General features: G+C 48.1%; 2 protein-coding genes across 7 annotated transcripts in view; both read left to right on the top strand.

Annotated features, from left to right (window-relative positions):
- Positions 1–5,474, top strand: part of LOC141937384 (phospholipid-transporting ATPase ID-like) — a 75,176-nt gene extending 69,702 nt beyond the window's left edge. For both annotated transcript variants that reach the window (XM_074854941.1, XM_074854942.1), the window contains exons 27-28: positions 823–953; positions 2,703–5,474. In XM_074854941.1, coding sequence (XP_074711042.1) covers positions 823–953; positions 2,703–2,924 — 353 coding nt within the window. In that variant the 3' untranslated portion in view covers positions 2,925–5,474. The remainder of the gene's footprint in view (positions 1–822; positions 954–2,702) is intronic.
- A 313-nt stretch (positions 5,475–5,787) lies between these two features.
- RUSC2 (RUN and SH3 domain containing 2) overlaps positions 5,788–14,950 on the top strand; it is a 63,852-nt gene continuing 54,689 nt past the window's right edge. For 3 of the 5 annotated variants that reach the window (XM_074854939.1, XM_074854940.1, XM_074854934.1), the window contains exon 1: positions 12,880–13,236. The gene's annotated coding sequence lies outside the window, so the exon portion shown is untranslated. Of the gene's footprint in view, positions 5,811–12,878; positions 13,237–14,950 lie in introns of those variants that run through there. The other 2 variants (XM_074854935.1, XM_074854937.1) reach the window with 2 other exon arrangements.

Here is a 14,950-nt window from a genome sequence, read left to right as displayed (position 1 = left end):
GAGATGCTTAATAAGGTCTCAGTCCGAAACCATTTTAAGGAAAGTGTTTCTAGTCAGGACTCAGACAACTTGTTTACTTTAATTTCAGTGGAGTTGTATTACAGCAGAATTTGGCCAATTGAAAAGAAAACATTCAGTAACTTTACTGCCAATAACAGCATCATTAAGCCCTGTAATGAGGGTTTTGCAGACTGTTTGTTCTATCTTACATTCCTTCAGTTTTGGAGGGGTCAGAAGTGAGCACTTTGGTTTCAAAGAAGATGGCAGTGTCACACCAGCACATGGCAGTTGCTCTGCCAATACACCCATTAGGCCACACTGTCCATGCAGACACTCAGAGCAACACATACTCCTCTCATAAAGGGATCATGCTGCCTGCTGGGCAGTCAGAGCCAGCACTCCATATGCTTCAGGAAATGGTGCTGGAAAGTAGGAAAATAGTGTTCCTCCTTTTGCAGTACAGTCCTGGAAAAGGTGAGAGGCCTGGACTGCTGCTGAAGAAGGTCTCCTGAACACTTGTATCAATCCTTTGCAGTGATTTGACTCTTTTTGAAGAGATGAGGCATTCACTCTGATATCCTTGTCTCCCTGAGTTGTTGCTGCAGTTGTGTCTGGACGTTGCATTTTTCTTTGCTTGTCTCAGTGACATTGATGTTGCTCTCTTCTCTACAGCAAGTTGATTCCACTGTTGGAGATAGTGTCGGCTTTCTAATTTGGTTTGTTTGCCAGTTGCTTTGGAATCACAGAGAGCGAAAGGTTCAGGTGAACCCTGATGGTGAGAGGTGCTGCTGTTACAGTTCTAATCATGTTCCTGTTTTTCAGGTACAGCTCGGAACACCCTCAGTCAACCAAATGTGTGGCTAGCAATTTTCCTCAGCATCACCCTCTGTGTGCTGCCTGTAGTTGGCTTTCGATTTCTGAAGGCTCAGTTAAAGCCAACTCCCAGTGATAAAGTAAGGAGATACCTTATTAAACCAGAAATCCTGCTTACTACCACCTAAGCTTACTAGGCTGCCATCCACCTGTCCCCTAGTCCCTTGAGAAGGAGGACTGAATTTGGGTTTTGGCACAGTTCAAACCATCTGCAGCTGGGACCAATGCTGAGATTATTTAGATGTGGATTAGATTGCACTGGAGCAAGGAGGCTATGCTATTTTTAGGTGCAGGGTTTATGTGCTGTGGCTCAGTGGCAAAGGAGTGGCATGTTCCTCCTGCCCTGCTGCCATACAGTTTTTAGCCTGACAGACCGCAGCCCTTCACCCTCCACCCAGGCGTATGTGTTTGCTGGGCATTTTTTTACTTTCGAAGTTACTTCATTTGTAGCCAACGGTTATACGTCCCCTCTGAAACCAGCTGCCCCCCCATGCCCAGGAATATGAAGATAAGGCCACTAGGGCAAGGAGAGGCTGGGAGAGATGAAGTGGGCAGAGAGCACACAGCTCACTACAGCCAATGGACCCCTCAAGAACATCAGCATCAACACAGCTTTCTGGGCTGGCTTTCAAACAGCAGCATCTGCTAAATGCTGCTGCCACCTGGTGCTTCCTGCCTCTTCCTGCACTGAGCTGTGAGACACGACTGTCTCTGAGTACAGCCCCAAGGGCATGCTCCTCTGTGCCTGCCCTGATCACCCTTGGGATGTCTGAGAAGATCCCCAGGTGCTCCAGGACTGCTGGAAGACGAGTGAAGGGGAATTCTCAGCCCTTGCAGAGGGGATAGGTGGGTGCTAGAGAAGACTGCTAGGAAGTAAGGTCCTCGGGAAACAGCTAGATGTGCAAAAATGGGCTGAGTTTACCCTTCAGTTGAGTAGAAGTCTGACACAGCTGTGTCCCAGCCTCAGTGCTTGGGTTGAGCATCTCTCTGTAGTGCAAAATCACTTTACTTTCCTCTAGGAAGTGAATTGTCACAGGAGAAGAGTGTTTGGGTTTCCTGCTGTACCGAGATCCCCAGCTGGCAGTACGAGAGTAACTTAAATAGACCTAATGCTTAGAGAAGCCAAGTGCCTACAGCTGCCACTGTCCCAGGCAGAAATGACAGGGGTCCAGTGGCTGGGGATTCTGCTGAGCTGCTGGCACTCAGTACTGGCCTCCTGCCTTTGACAGCCCCTTTCTGAAAAGATGCTTGTCCACACATTATCTGAGTGGCCACATGGGAGCAGAGAGCCCACTACCTGCAAATGAAGTGCATTATTTTGTTGCCTTCTGCCAAGGAATATGAGAATCTGTTGATCACCATTCTCATTATAAAAAGCTTTTACATATTAAAGATCCCCTTTAGTAGTCTGTTTTCTAGATTAAGTAAGCCAATTTTTAAATGCTTCGTTATTTGTCTTCTGGACTTTTGACTATTGTTGAGATGACTTTCACATTTTGACTGAAGTGCCTAAAGAGCTACAGTGATATCCCGACCAAGGCATCACAGAGCTGTGAGGAACAATACACTGACATCCTCCCCTCCAGTGACTTACAGATGACACTCCCATTAACGCCTTTTAGAAAAAGATCGCCTTTTCCTTTCACCAGATTGCCATCCTGTGCTGCCAGTTCAGTTCCTGTTCTGCAACCCCTCCCGCCATGCCCCTGTTTTGCCAGTCATCTTTGGCTTTGCACCCCTGCTTCTGTTTCCCTTTCTTTGCTCCTCTTTTACTGTGCTTGTGAATAATTATGCACTTCCACTTTTTCCATCTTATTTTCTGATTTCAGGTCCTGCTCAAGATCAAAGAAGCCAAAAAGCGGCCACCCCCACCCTCACCCAAGAGACGCCTGCGGCGGACCAGCACCCGCCGCTCCGGCTATGCCTTCTCCCATCAGCACGGCTTTGGAGCACTCATTATGTCTGGGAGAAACATGCGGCCAAAATCACCTTTTGCCACAACGGGAACATTTTCACCAAATAGTGACAAACATAAACACAAAGGACTGTAAACAAAGACCAAAAAACCAAACCAACCAAACAAAAAAACCTACATAGCAAACCAAAGTAAAGGTCTGTCAGGATGAGGCGCTGCTCCCTGCCAAGAACCCAGCCCCCTGCCAAGAACCGAGAGAGTGGCTGCCCAGAGCTCTGCCCTCGGGGCTACTAAATCAAGGACTTGGGCCTTTCCTTTCACCCACATGCACCCTCTCACTGCAGTTTCTCTTGTGAAAATGTGTGCTGTTGCCGGGGAAGGCAGACACGGTGGATTAGAGCTGTTGTATGGTATTCCAGAGGGTTTCCCTGGAACAAGACAGAACATGCCACCGGAGGCATCTCCACTCCCTGAGATTGTTCATAACGCTAATTTTTTTTTCTCCCTTTTACTACATACCTCAGAGCAAAGAGAAGTCCAGGCTGAGGAAAAGGCTGAATTGGAATGTCTTTCTCATTCACGTGCCTTTGTTTCTGTCATTAATCCACTCTGGGCCCTATTACTTGGGTGACAGTATTGACCCAGGTGTGCCTTAGGTCCAGCCACACAACCCCCAAATCCCTAATCTTTGTAATATGTGTAATTTTGTAGCCTTTTGACTGTACACAGGCACTTTGGAAGGCGTGAGTTGGAGATAACCTCCTTTCAAACTAATGGTTAATCCAGTTTCTCAAGAGATGGCCAGTGCCCAAACACCACCCTCTTTCCGCATCTGCAGTCAGGAAGTGCTGCAAGCTCACAGAAACCCTTAGTTGGTCAAGGGACACGGACTTGACATTCATCAGCCTGCCCTGTTTTATCTGCATTGCAAATCTGCTCTCATAAAAGATCATTGTCCTCAGAGCCCTCCTAAGGTTTTGTAGCTGGGCACCAGCTATTTCATTTAGACTTAAAAGGGCAAAAGAAGCTCAGGCTCCCATATGGCTCAAGGCATAAAATCTGGCCCTGAGAAGCCTGTGTCATGGTTTGGGCTCATCTAAGCTGCCAGCACCAGGTGTCTCTCCCACCATAACAGACACGCACACACACATCTGCTTGATGGAGATCACACAGGCAGTATCGGAGGCAGAGATGCTATTTCATGACTAGCGCAGGGTGTGCTGCCCTTTACTCCACTGATGCTGTCACTCGGTGTAAGGGATGAAGCGTGCCCAGGTGGCTCCCTCAGCCTCCCTGATGAGCGGTCAAGTTTCAGAGGAACTTAGTGAGAGCTTCAGGTGCTTCTGCAGAGTTTCTCTGTGCTGGCTAATATTTTATTTGGGAACAGTTCACCTGTCAATCATGAGTTGCAGAGCTGAAAATGCTATCAGCCTGGCTGCCAGCAGAGGGACCTAAAATGCACCGACACAGCCAAAGACATGGTGATCCTGAGGGACTGGGACTTGCTCACTGTTTTGTTAACCAGCTCCATAATCAGCGGGGTTACTGGGTGGAAGGCCAGCATGGCAGCACGAGTCTGTCCTGCCAGTACTGCTGAGCTGTCTAAATGGAGCTTTTTTGTGCAGAGGTTTAAGCAGCGTTGGCTGGTGGGTTTTTTTGGTGGGTTTTTTTTTCTTTTTGTCTCCTTTATATAAATTTAGACTCCTTCCTTGTTTGAATTGGATTTTTTTGCACAGTAACCATCTGGTCTTTATTGGGAGATCTTTGCCTTGAGTCTCTGAGCTATCAGTGGAGGCAGTGTATGATGGCAACAGGCCAGCCATGTCCCCATTTCATCCAGTCTGCATATAACACCTTGATGCCTGTGGTCCCAGTTTCAGCAATTACTGTGTAAAATTGTTTAAGCTCTAATAGAAGGTTTCATCTCCCTCGGTTTAACTCAGAACAGAAAAAAAACCAGTCTGTTGCACCTGCTGCTTTGGGAGGCTCGTTGCAAACTGTGGTATTAAATTTCAGCATAGCCAGTGCAAATCTAGAGCTGGGACTGGATCCAAACTTCAGCAGCCAGGAGCTGCTTGCTAGGGAAGGAGCAAATTCTAATCCGGTGATCTCCTCTGCAAGGAGATAAGTAAAGTGAGAGCCTGCACCCTGACTGAGGAAACGGCTGTGATAGTTTGCGGTTGTCACAGCCCTCAGATTTACCATTCACTTTGCAGAAACAGTGATGGACTTCTGATGAGGATTATGTCTTTCACAGTCAGCCTCCCTGGGGCTAGAGGAAAAAGGAGAATTTATGCAGGTAAGCAGACATCCCCCCCAATATCCAGACTGGTCTGTGGACCGAGAGTTCTATCAAAGCTGTTCCTAACATGTAATGCGGCAGGGTATAACGCAGAGCAGCAGAGGCAGGCCTTTTGCTGACGGAGCAAGGCAACTCTTGAGACTGTCACTCTTTTCATATGGTTTATGTGCAAAGCACTCACCTCTGGCTGAAGGGGATTTGCAAATGCTGTATAGCACATGCAGGGGATAATAGAGCTGTTGGTGAACTTGCACCAAATACCAATATTTCAGTGGTTTGACAAGATCAGCATTTGAAACATATCAGTTGGCAGTGATGTCTGTGCTACATCACCCCTGATTCTGTAAAATATTTTTTTTAAAATAAAAATATTGGGATGATTGATTCTTTGCCAGTCTGCTAATTGATCAAAGGAATTTATAACCAGATGTGTATGTTGGTCCTGGACCTCCTGAAGTGGGAGGACAGCCTGTGGGAAGGCTGCACCTGTCACGATAGCGCTTTTCATGCCGCATCCTGATTTTGAAAACAATCAAATTCCCAAACTTCAGATCCTATCAGGGATGTTTTAAGAAGAAACTTAGAGGAAACGTCAGACATCCTTAGACGGACGACGCCCATTCCCGGGAGCGCGGGGGGGGGGGGGGGGGGGCGGGGCGGGCAGCGCTGAGATCCCGCCCCGCCGCCCGGCTGTAAACAGCGGAGCGGTGCGGGCGGCCGGTAAGAGGCGGTGGAGGGGGGGAGCGGGGAGGCTTGTCCGTGAGCAGAGAGGGTGGGGGGCAGCTGCCTCGGGGGGGTCCGTATGTCCCGGGGGTGGGGGGTGTGTGTCACACCTCGTGTCATCGGTTGTGCCGTGTCTGGGCATCATAATTTAGTCTTTCATGAAGGTCTTCTCTTTGATAGACATATCAAAATGAATCCCTGAAATGTGGGTTACTCCCCTTTTTCCTCATTATTCCATAACAGAAAGGTTCATGGTTTGAAGACTCTGTTCTGCTGTAGCACATAAATACTCGCCAGCCCACTGGGCAGCAGTTTCAGGATCAAGAATGACAATGCTTGGATGATAACCCATGACAATATGGTTACTTTTGTTACACTGCAGCAGTGGAGGTCTTAGAGCATCTTCTCTCTCCCCTGAATCCAACAGGGTGACCCGGAGCAACCTCTACCACTCATAGTGTGGGGCAGCAGGTACTTTTGGGCAGAGGCACCTCGAGGCTGTTTCAGATGGCTAACTGCAACACCTACAGTCCTGCCAGGCTGCCCGCCAGCTCTCACGTTATCGGTGCACATCCACACAACTCTCTTCCACTGACCTGTAGCCTGGAAGTCATTACTCATGAACAGCCTTTAGGGAATGGGAAGGCAAAGGGGCATCGCCTGCTTGCCCTAGGTTCTCAACTGCAGCAATCCTCAACAAGGTCTGTTATAAGAAAGGAGTTGTGTGAATAATGACCCATGCTAATTACCAGCTGAGAACAAAAACAGGAGCATAAGGGACCTCTTGGATATCTGTGAGACGCTGTGTCCTATAACCCAGTCAGACCACTAATAAAACTTCATTCTAAAACCAGCCATTCCAGCTGGAAAGCTTCCTGTTCTGATGGTTGATTTTTTTTCTCCCCCTCTAATTTTCAACCTAAATGTATTCACAGTGCATTTATTCTCTTGTTGTCGTGCCAGCATTATCCTTTTGCTTCAGCAGTTCTGTTTGTCTCTTGTGATATATTTAGAGAGCAATCCTATCCGCTCTCTGCCTACATTTGGCTAGGCTAAACAAGCCAGGCTCTTAAGTTTCTTCTTGTTTGATAGGTTTTCTGTTTCCCCCAGGCCTTTCTGCACCTGTTCATTTGCGTTGATCATTTTTAAATGCAGGTGACCAGAATTTTTCTTGTATGATGCTCCTGTCATCAGTGCCTATACAACAGCACTGGTATTTCACTGCCTTGTCTAGACAGCATTTGCTTTTCTTATGGCCTCATTATCTCTGTGATCCCTAACGCAGCTTTAGTGGTTATTTTTCCTAACTTTACCATGACTATGCACAACTGTTCGCTAAATAAATATCTCTCGTCTCTGTCTTATGCCTGATAACACGAGGGAGGAGCTGAAGTCATCATAGAGTAAGTCTGTGCATGCTGATGCTTTAAACTGGTGTCTGGTCCTCAGGGGCAAAATTTTTCCATGAGGGCTGGCAAGAGCTTTTTACTATATCTACTTATGTGCTGGCCGATGTAAATATGCTAGAGTGAGGGAGCTGTTGTTCCTCCTAGCAGAGGCAGGTTCCCAGGCTCAGCTCCCTGTCCAGGAGCCACCTCTAGCCCTGTCTCCACGATAGGGGAACTGGGTTGCTGCAGGGCTGGAAGAAGGGCACGGAGCCCTGCAGCCTGGGCTTGACCTGCGAGTGCTTCTGGCCATAGCTGCAGCTCAGTTGCTCTTCAGTTTTTCCAAAGCTAGTCTTCTGCTGCCCTACTTTTTATAATTTACTCAGAAGTAGAGAGTGTTTTTCGCTGCCTGGCACTGCGGAGGAGCAACCTCTCCCCCGTCACTCCCAGCTTGAAGGGAAGTGGTTTTCATACACCCTGTCCCTTTCCCCAGCCTGCCTCTCCTCCTTGGTGGAGCTGGCTGTACTGAGTTTTCAGCTCCCTGCCTTTCTGCACAACGCTGAGCCCTCTGCCAGACTTTTCAGCTATAAATGGATCTGGCCTTTTCCAACCCCCTCTCCTGACACCAAGAGATGTTGCGGGAAATCGGAGCTGGGCCAGGCTTCCTCTGAATTAGGAAAACATACGATCCAACCACTGGCTTTTCGTAGGTTCTCTGGAAGCATCGTGCCTGGCTTTGGGGGGGGAGCTGACTGTGCCCCGGTGAGGGCTGTGCTGCTGAGCTGCTTGTTTGCACTGCAACAGCGGTTATTCCCAGACCTGAATGCAAGGCTGGGGCAGACCTATAGGTGTTATCTCCAGCCCCATGCATCACCCGACAAACAAAGTGCTGTCTGCTCTGAGTGTTGTGTCTCCAGGGAAGGCCAATGTTTTTGTTACTGACTGCATCCTGCTTCCACATCCGTATTAAGCACTTAATAAAAGAAGCCTGGCTTTTGTACATAATGAGTAACACTGTTTGCTTCCCTTAACTTTGGTATTTATGGCAGAGATCCTGGGATCTTTTAAGCTTTATTGCATTGTCCCTCCCCTGAGAGGCAGGGAGGGTCAGTATCTTCTTCAGCAGGGAGCTAGGGCCTGAAGTATGCAGACCAAGGTGACTCAGGGAGTCAGTAGCTGCCCTGAATTTTAAACTGAAGTCTTTTGTGTCATCTGGAGTAGAGTGCTACCCTCCATCAGCCCTGCAGGCATCCAGGCCATTCATTCCATGTAGGGTACAGGTCTGTATTTAGAAAACTAATTTGTACTCTCATGTTGAAAAATTGTAGTCTAAAAGTCTCATGTGCTTCATAGAAGCTGCCGGGCCAGGTTCCAGTCTGGTGACCTTTCGCTGGCAGCAGTGGGTTTGCATCCTTTGGGCTTAGATAACAACACCTAGAGCAGCTGCTTCAGAGGCTTCCTTACCTCCTGGCAATCATCCCTCAAAAACCTTCCGGCTGTGGATAAGGGAACATAGAATATTCAGAAGGTGCAAGCCTGGTTTATGGTAGCCTAGTATTCTGCCGGCAGTTCTGCTTCTGGTTCAGTTTTTGCTGTGGCAGCAGATGCTGTCTGACACTTTTTCCTGTGCAGGATGCCTGGTATCCTGAGTTTTCTCTACTCAGTGGTTTCTGTTGCCTTTGGATGGGTTGGTGGAACTGTTGACTGGGCAGTGTTCGATGGACAATGTGCAGGAATGCATCTGTTCTCTTTTTATGTGAGCTGGAGAAAGTAATATCCCAGACCAGGATATTACATAGGGGTTATGGCTCACTGAAACCTCCTTTCTGTCTTTCTGCTGGGATTGCAGGCAATATTTTGCATGAAACAGATGAAGGATAGATGAAGTGCCTCCTTCCCCACGCCATCAACCTGCTGTGTAGCAAGGGTACCTTTGAGCTCTGGGAATACATGAAATGAAGATACTGCGTGTAGTTGTAGCTGCCCTATGCTCTTTCCTGTGGTTAGCTCTGCTGAAGCTGGGCCAGGCATCAGATTCTGCTGGTTTGCCAGCTCAGCTTGGAGTAGTTTAGGGTAAACTTGGCTGGGAGGAGTTCTTCTGCTTACTGTATCCTTCCCAGATGTTCAGGGAGGCTGGTTACCCCAATTCTATTTGGCCTTAGACAATCTGCCTTCCACTCAACACTTATATCCCAGTTCTTCACCAAAGCCATGGACACATCGCAGGGTGTTTTCTGAGGTTTGCTGACTATAGATCTCTCTGATTCTGGAACATGAAGCCTGGCTGGGGTTTTGCTTGTGATATCTGGCTGCTTATGTGAGGCCCACAGTTTCTCCTCCTCCTCTTCCCATTCCTGGGTGTGCTTGCCTGGACTAGGGATATTGTTGTGCCTGGGTGGGTATTCACTGAGCATCTTTGTAGCCCTTAAGCCTTGTTCTGGACTCTGCACTTCCAAGTCCTCAGAGGAGCTGTGGATGGGAGTGTGTGTTCGTCACCCAACACTGTAGAGATTCTTGGCAGAATGATGATGGCACTAAATCATAGTCACAATTAAAGCTTTATTTTCTTAACAGGTTCCTGGCATCCAGGAACCTTGAAGCTGGTAGGGAGGGGAAGAAGAAATCTGTTTGGTTTGTCTGCTTGGTGCACAGGACCTTCAGGGCCTGATGATGAGGGGAAGGGAAGGAATATGTGACCTGCTCAGTCACAGAGAATAGCTGCTCACCTCATAAAATGGCATTAGCTGTGCTAACCACATTGCCAGGGATTGGGAGCAGGGGGAACTGGTCACAGTGTCCTCCTCAGGACTGCTCCTGTCTGAACAGTCTCTCCTTGGACAGCTCTTGGGCTGCTGTCACAAAAGTCCTGCTGACACCAGTAGCTGTCTGGCACAACCTGTAAAGTCTGCTGTTGGAGGGCACTGCCTTAGGATGCTTTCAACCTCTCTACTAGTTAATTTGCTTTGCAGAAAATTATGCACTAGGGTGGTGGTGTCTCTTGGGCAACTTGTTCATGTCCTTCATGAGAAGAACTTCTTGTTGACTGATTTCACAATGGCTGGTTCAAAGTGCACCAGGATCCTTCATGAGTGCCAGGGCAAGACACTGGTTTAGACAGTGGTGTGTGAGTGCAAATTTGTTGTGCTGCTAATATCCCAGCAATGGGATGTGGAGTATGGCCACGCTACTGCTGTAATTGTTGTGCTACCATATACACAGCACTGAGACTGTGCATGGCAAAGGCTGTGGAGTACCTGGTACAGGTGTCTGACTACCTGTGCGTGGACCTGTGTCAGCAGGTGCAGAACAGGAGTGTTAGAGCTCCGCAGCTCTGTGCGTCAGGCCATAGTGGGATATCCACTGAGATGGAGCATTCTTGGTCATTGTGCTTAGACCACTACTTGTCAAACACCATGCTTTGCCACGCATCAAAGCTCTGGTACCTGCAGTGCCTGCGTTCTGCAGGGATCTCTGTGGAACACATGCTGCAACACATCTAGCCATGATTTGGAAAACAGTGAAGACTATAATTTTCAAATGATTCTAAGTTAGTCAAGGTAGTCAGTTTGAAAACTGCCTGAAGAATCACAGGAGTTTCTTGCAAAACTATTAGCATCATAAAACTGCAAATGGGATTCCATGCTGATAAATGACACAACTTTATGTATGTAATGGTGATTTGTGAACAGTTTCTCACCGCCCACAAGAAGCCTTCTGGAGTCACTGTGCATCATTATCTGAGCACATCATTATCTGAGCACATCAGCTCTATGATCAGCTGTAGCCAAAAAAGCAGACCTCATATTGGAAATAAAGAATAAGTCAAAAAATGCTGGTATATATTCTTGCATACTTAGGTATACAGTCATGTGCCCGCATCCCGAGTACCACATACAGTCTGGTCACCCTCTCTCAAAAAGAGTGGCACAGACCTGGACATAATACAGAAAAGGGGAATGAGGATGATTAAGGGACTGGGATAGCTTCTGTAGGAAGAGAGATTAAACAAGGAAAAGTAGATGATAGTGGAAAAGAGTAAAGGCCTGGGGAGAAGTTCAGTAATGAATGACCTTACTCATCTTTGCTATTTCTCACAGCACAGAGGAAGCACATCCAGCAAAATTATTTATTAGCCAGGAGGTTAAGGAAGTCCTTTTTCAACACAGTTGATTTGCAGAACATGTTGCTACGAGATGGCATGAAGGCTGAAAATACACACTGATTCCAAAAGAAACCAGACACCTCAAAGGCTGAGATGTGTTTCAGTGGCTGCTAAACATGCTGGTCAGCATGCAACCTCCAGCTCTAGAAGTTCCTTGACTGCTGATTGTTGCAGGCTGGAAGAGTGTGGCCTTAGGAGAGATCACTTTGTACTCTGTGATATGCATATGCCAGTGCCAAAATGTCAAGGGTAGGGTACTAGACCAGAACAATTCTTGGTGTGACCCAAAATGGTGGCTCTTGTTACCAGAACACGCTGAGACAGTGGGGTGAAAATGAACTGATTTGGTTTTGAGCACTTCTGGTCTAATGGCTCTCCTGTGGGAGTTACGCAGAGGTCACCACTGGTTTTCTTATATCTTTTGTTAGCAAATCTGAAGGCACTTGCAGGACAAAGGAACTGGTGCGGGCACAGCCCACCCGCTCTGTGTGCCAGACACCATGGCAGTTGTTGCAGAGCATGCCAGCTCGATGACTGCTGCCCAGCCAGCCAGGTGAGATGCCTGGTGCTAGCCATCTGGTCCTATCTTTGCTCGCCTTTGGCTTCTGATTAGGATCTGGTTTATGTCCTGATGGAGCAAAATCTGGATTCTTAGAGCCCTTTCTTCATATAACTGTGGGTGTTATTGTTACCCATCCAAATGTCTCATCCTACAGAGAGGGGAAAGAGCAGGCTATTGCGAATTCTATTGTGAATTCCTCTATCCTTTCCAAGTCCTATGTTGCAATTTCCTTCACAGTCTAAGCAACAAAATGTCTCCAGTCTCCCTCCACTGAGAACTGGGAAAGGCTGGAACTGCACTGCTTTGAAAAGTCTGTTTTCTGATAATGGAGTGCCTTAGATGCTCATTTTAGGAGCAATAGCAGGAGCCACTGTTATTTGCCACTAACCCTGCTGAAAACTTACAAAACCAATGTTTTTTCTTTTTTCATGAAAACTGGCTGAGGCTGTAGCAAAAGCAACCAGACAGTAATGGGCATATGATTTTTGTCTGCCATTCAGCTTCCTGCAGCGGGATTCTTAACTGCTAAAGCCTGAGTATGGTATCACAGTGAGATTTTGGGAATACTGGACTCGGAATGCAGTCATAATTTTACCTCTGCCTTGTTCCTTGAACCCTAAATCTATGCACTCACAAACTCTAATGTTTGCGTCTCTTTCAGTGGGATGGATAAAGAGTTAAAAGCCCCTGTTGTGCTGCCCAGTTCCCTGCTCCCTGCAGAGAGAAAAAAAGTCTCCTGGCAGCCTCAAGCTGTTTTTAAACGAGACAAATGCCCGAGGTGCCTGTCTGCCAGAGCCTCCAGCCTGTACACCGAGTCCCTTTTTAGCACGCTTCTCCGCACGGCTATATCTGGCTCCAGTTCCTTGCTCTGGGAACGTGACCTCATCGTTGTTTTGGTATTTCCAGTGATTCAGCCTGGTCCGGGGCAGGGAGGAGTCATTTCTGGTGCAAGCTGACGGGGTGTTTGTGCGTTGCTGGAATTCCAGAGCGGTGCAGCCCCAGCCCTTCCGCTGCCTTGACAGCTCGGCTGAGGCCGGGCTGGTGCATTGCATTCGTGCCTGGAAGATGGCCTGATTGCAGCTGGTAGAGGGACCAAAGCTCCTGCTTTTGGGGGTAATCGAGATCCCTGTCTTTACAGTGTACCTGCCGTGGTGAGGGTGAAGAAAGCTGCGGGCAGTAGCTTGTATGCCTGGGAAAGCCACAAGGAGTCTCTGCTTTATGGGAGGAAGAAGAGCCTCACAGAATGCTTGTTACTGTTTACAGACTGCCAGCATCCCATAATGAAGTTAACTTTACAATATCCTCAGCAACTTGGTAAGTGTTATGATCCTTATTTCACGGGGGGGGGGGGGGGGGGGAAACCGAGGCACCGAACGGGGAGGTGGTGTGCTCGAGATTTTGTGCAGCTGAGCTGGAAAAGTAAACTCCTGTGAAGTGGTGCTGACTATGCCTGTCCGCTCCTGTAATGGCTGGATGCCTCCAGTGAACGAAGAATGTGGGCAGTGGGTCAAACTGAGGTAGAGCAGTGCTTGTAGGGAAGAGCAGCTCCCAAACTGAGACAAGGCCAGGCTGTACAGATTGCTAAACCCCATTTTCTGTGGGTATCACTTTCCTCTATCTCCCCAGGTGTGGTCAGAAAGTACAGGGGGGACACGTTATAGACAGGGTGCCCCAGCCAAGGTCAATGCTCATGCTCCTGGGAGTCTGTGGCTGCTGGAGAGCTGTCCCTTGTGCCTTGACAGCATTGCTGTTGCTGCAAATGTGGTGAGCCTTACTGCAGCCTTGACCTAAACACTCTCAGCTGCCTCATTTGAGCCAGGGTTGTTGTGAATGGTTTTTACACCCTTTGGGATGATCTGGTGGTTAGCCATTCCCTGGCTGAGACCAGTTCAGCTGCAGAAGCAGCTTGGTAGAAGATACGGCTTCAGTGTTGTCTTGCTTAGCAGTGAACCAGCCTATCAGTGTAGTTGTTTCACCCCAGAAGAGACCTGTCCTGGTTTGTCCCTACGCAGGAATAAGTCATGAAGGCCCATCATGTTTGGAGAAGCAGCCTCCTCTCTGGAGCCCTCTTGCAATGTTGATGAATACTTGGCATTGAAGTCCGGGCTGTATTTTGTCTCAGACAGACCTGAGGAGCTGCACTTGGTATCATATTCACTGTTGTTACATTGGGAAGTTTTCCCTTTTTCTTGTGCAAGGGCAGTTCAATGCTAGGAGAATTACTTCATCCCAAGGTCAGCTGGGCTGGGCTGTGGTGGAGAATCTCTGCACGATGGAAGGGGAAAGCATAAAGCACCTTCCTCATTGCAGGCACTGTCAACCCAGGGACAGACTATCAGCATGTGCACAAACAGGGGTTTTTAACTCAGATAACCTTGCTTTCCCAGTTGTGTGGAGGGGTAGTGGCAGTAGCAGCACTTTGCTGGAGAGAGGGGACAATAGATAATACAACCTGGCTGCTCTCATTAACAGGGAGCATTTCAGGCTGGCTTGATGCCTGTCTGGCTTCACCCCTCTGGTAGGTATCACCAGGACATACACCTATTACTTTGGGATCCCTGTGCTCTCCTTGGAGCTAGGTTTTTAACAGAACTCACTGATGCAATTGGCCTAAGTCAACTGTTTTCACACTTATTCTTTAGAGGCTAGGCAATATTTTTTCAAAGGAGGTCCCCTCAGCCTCTACAGAACAGACTTCAGTTGCTTCAGCACTACATGAACTCCCAGTTCTTTTGTCACCAGTTGCACCCAGAGGTCACTGGCATGAGGTATATGTCTGTCTGGCACCGGGCTTACTGAATATAGGCTATGCCTGCTGCGGTATGCATCCTGAAACAGCTCCTTCTCTGCCTCTTGCTGAGGTCTTTCAGTGCTTATTGAATGGGCAGTGGCTGAAACTTGCAAAACCCCTCTACTGCTGGTTCCAGTTGTGGGCACAACAGAGGCAAAGCCCCCAAACCCTTTGACACATTCCATCTTTGCTGAGCTAGTCCCTATCCCCCATCTTCTTTATTTGGTGTAAATCCAG

Source organism: Strix uralensis, chromosome Z, assembly GCF_047716275.1.
Source record: "Strix uralensis isolate ZFMK-TIS-50842 chromosome Z, bStrUra1, whole genome shotgun sequence".
NCBI lineage: Eukaryota > Metazoa > Chordata > Aves > Strigiformes > Strigidae > Strix > Strix uralensis.
Note: the sequence above shows the minus strand (reverse complement) of the source record. Positions and strands in the feature narration are given on the sequence as shown.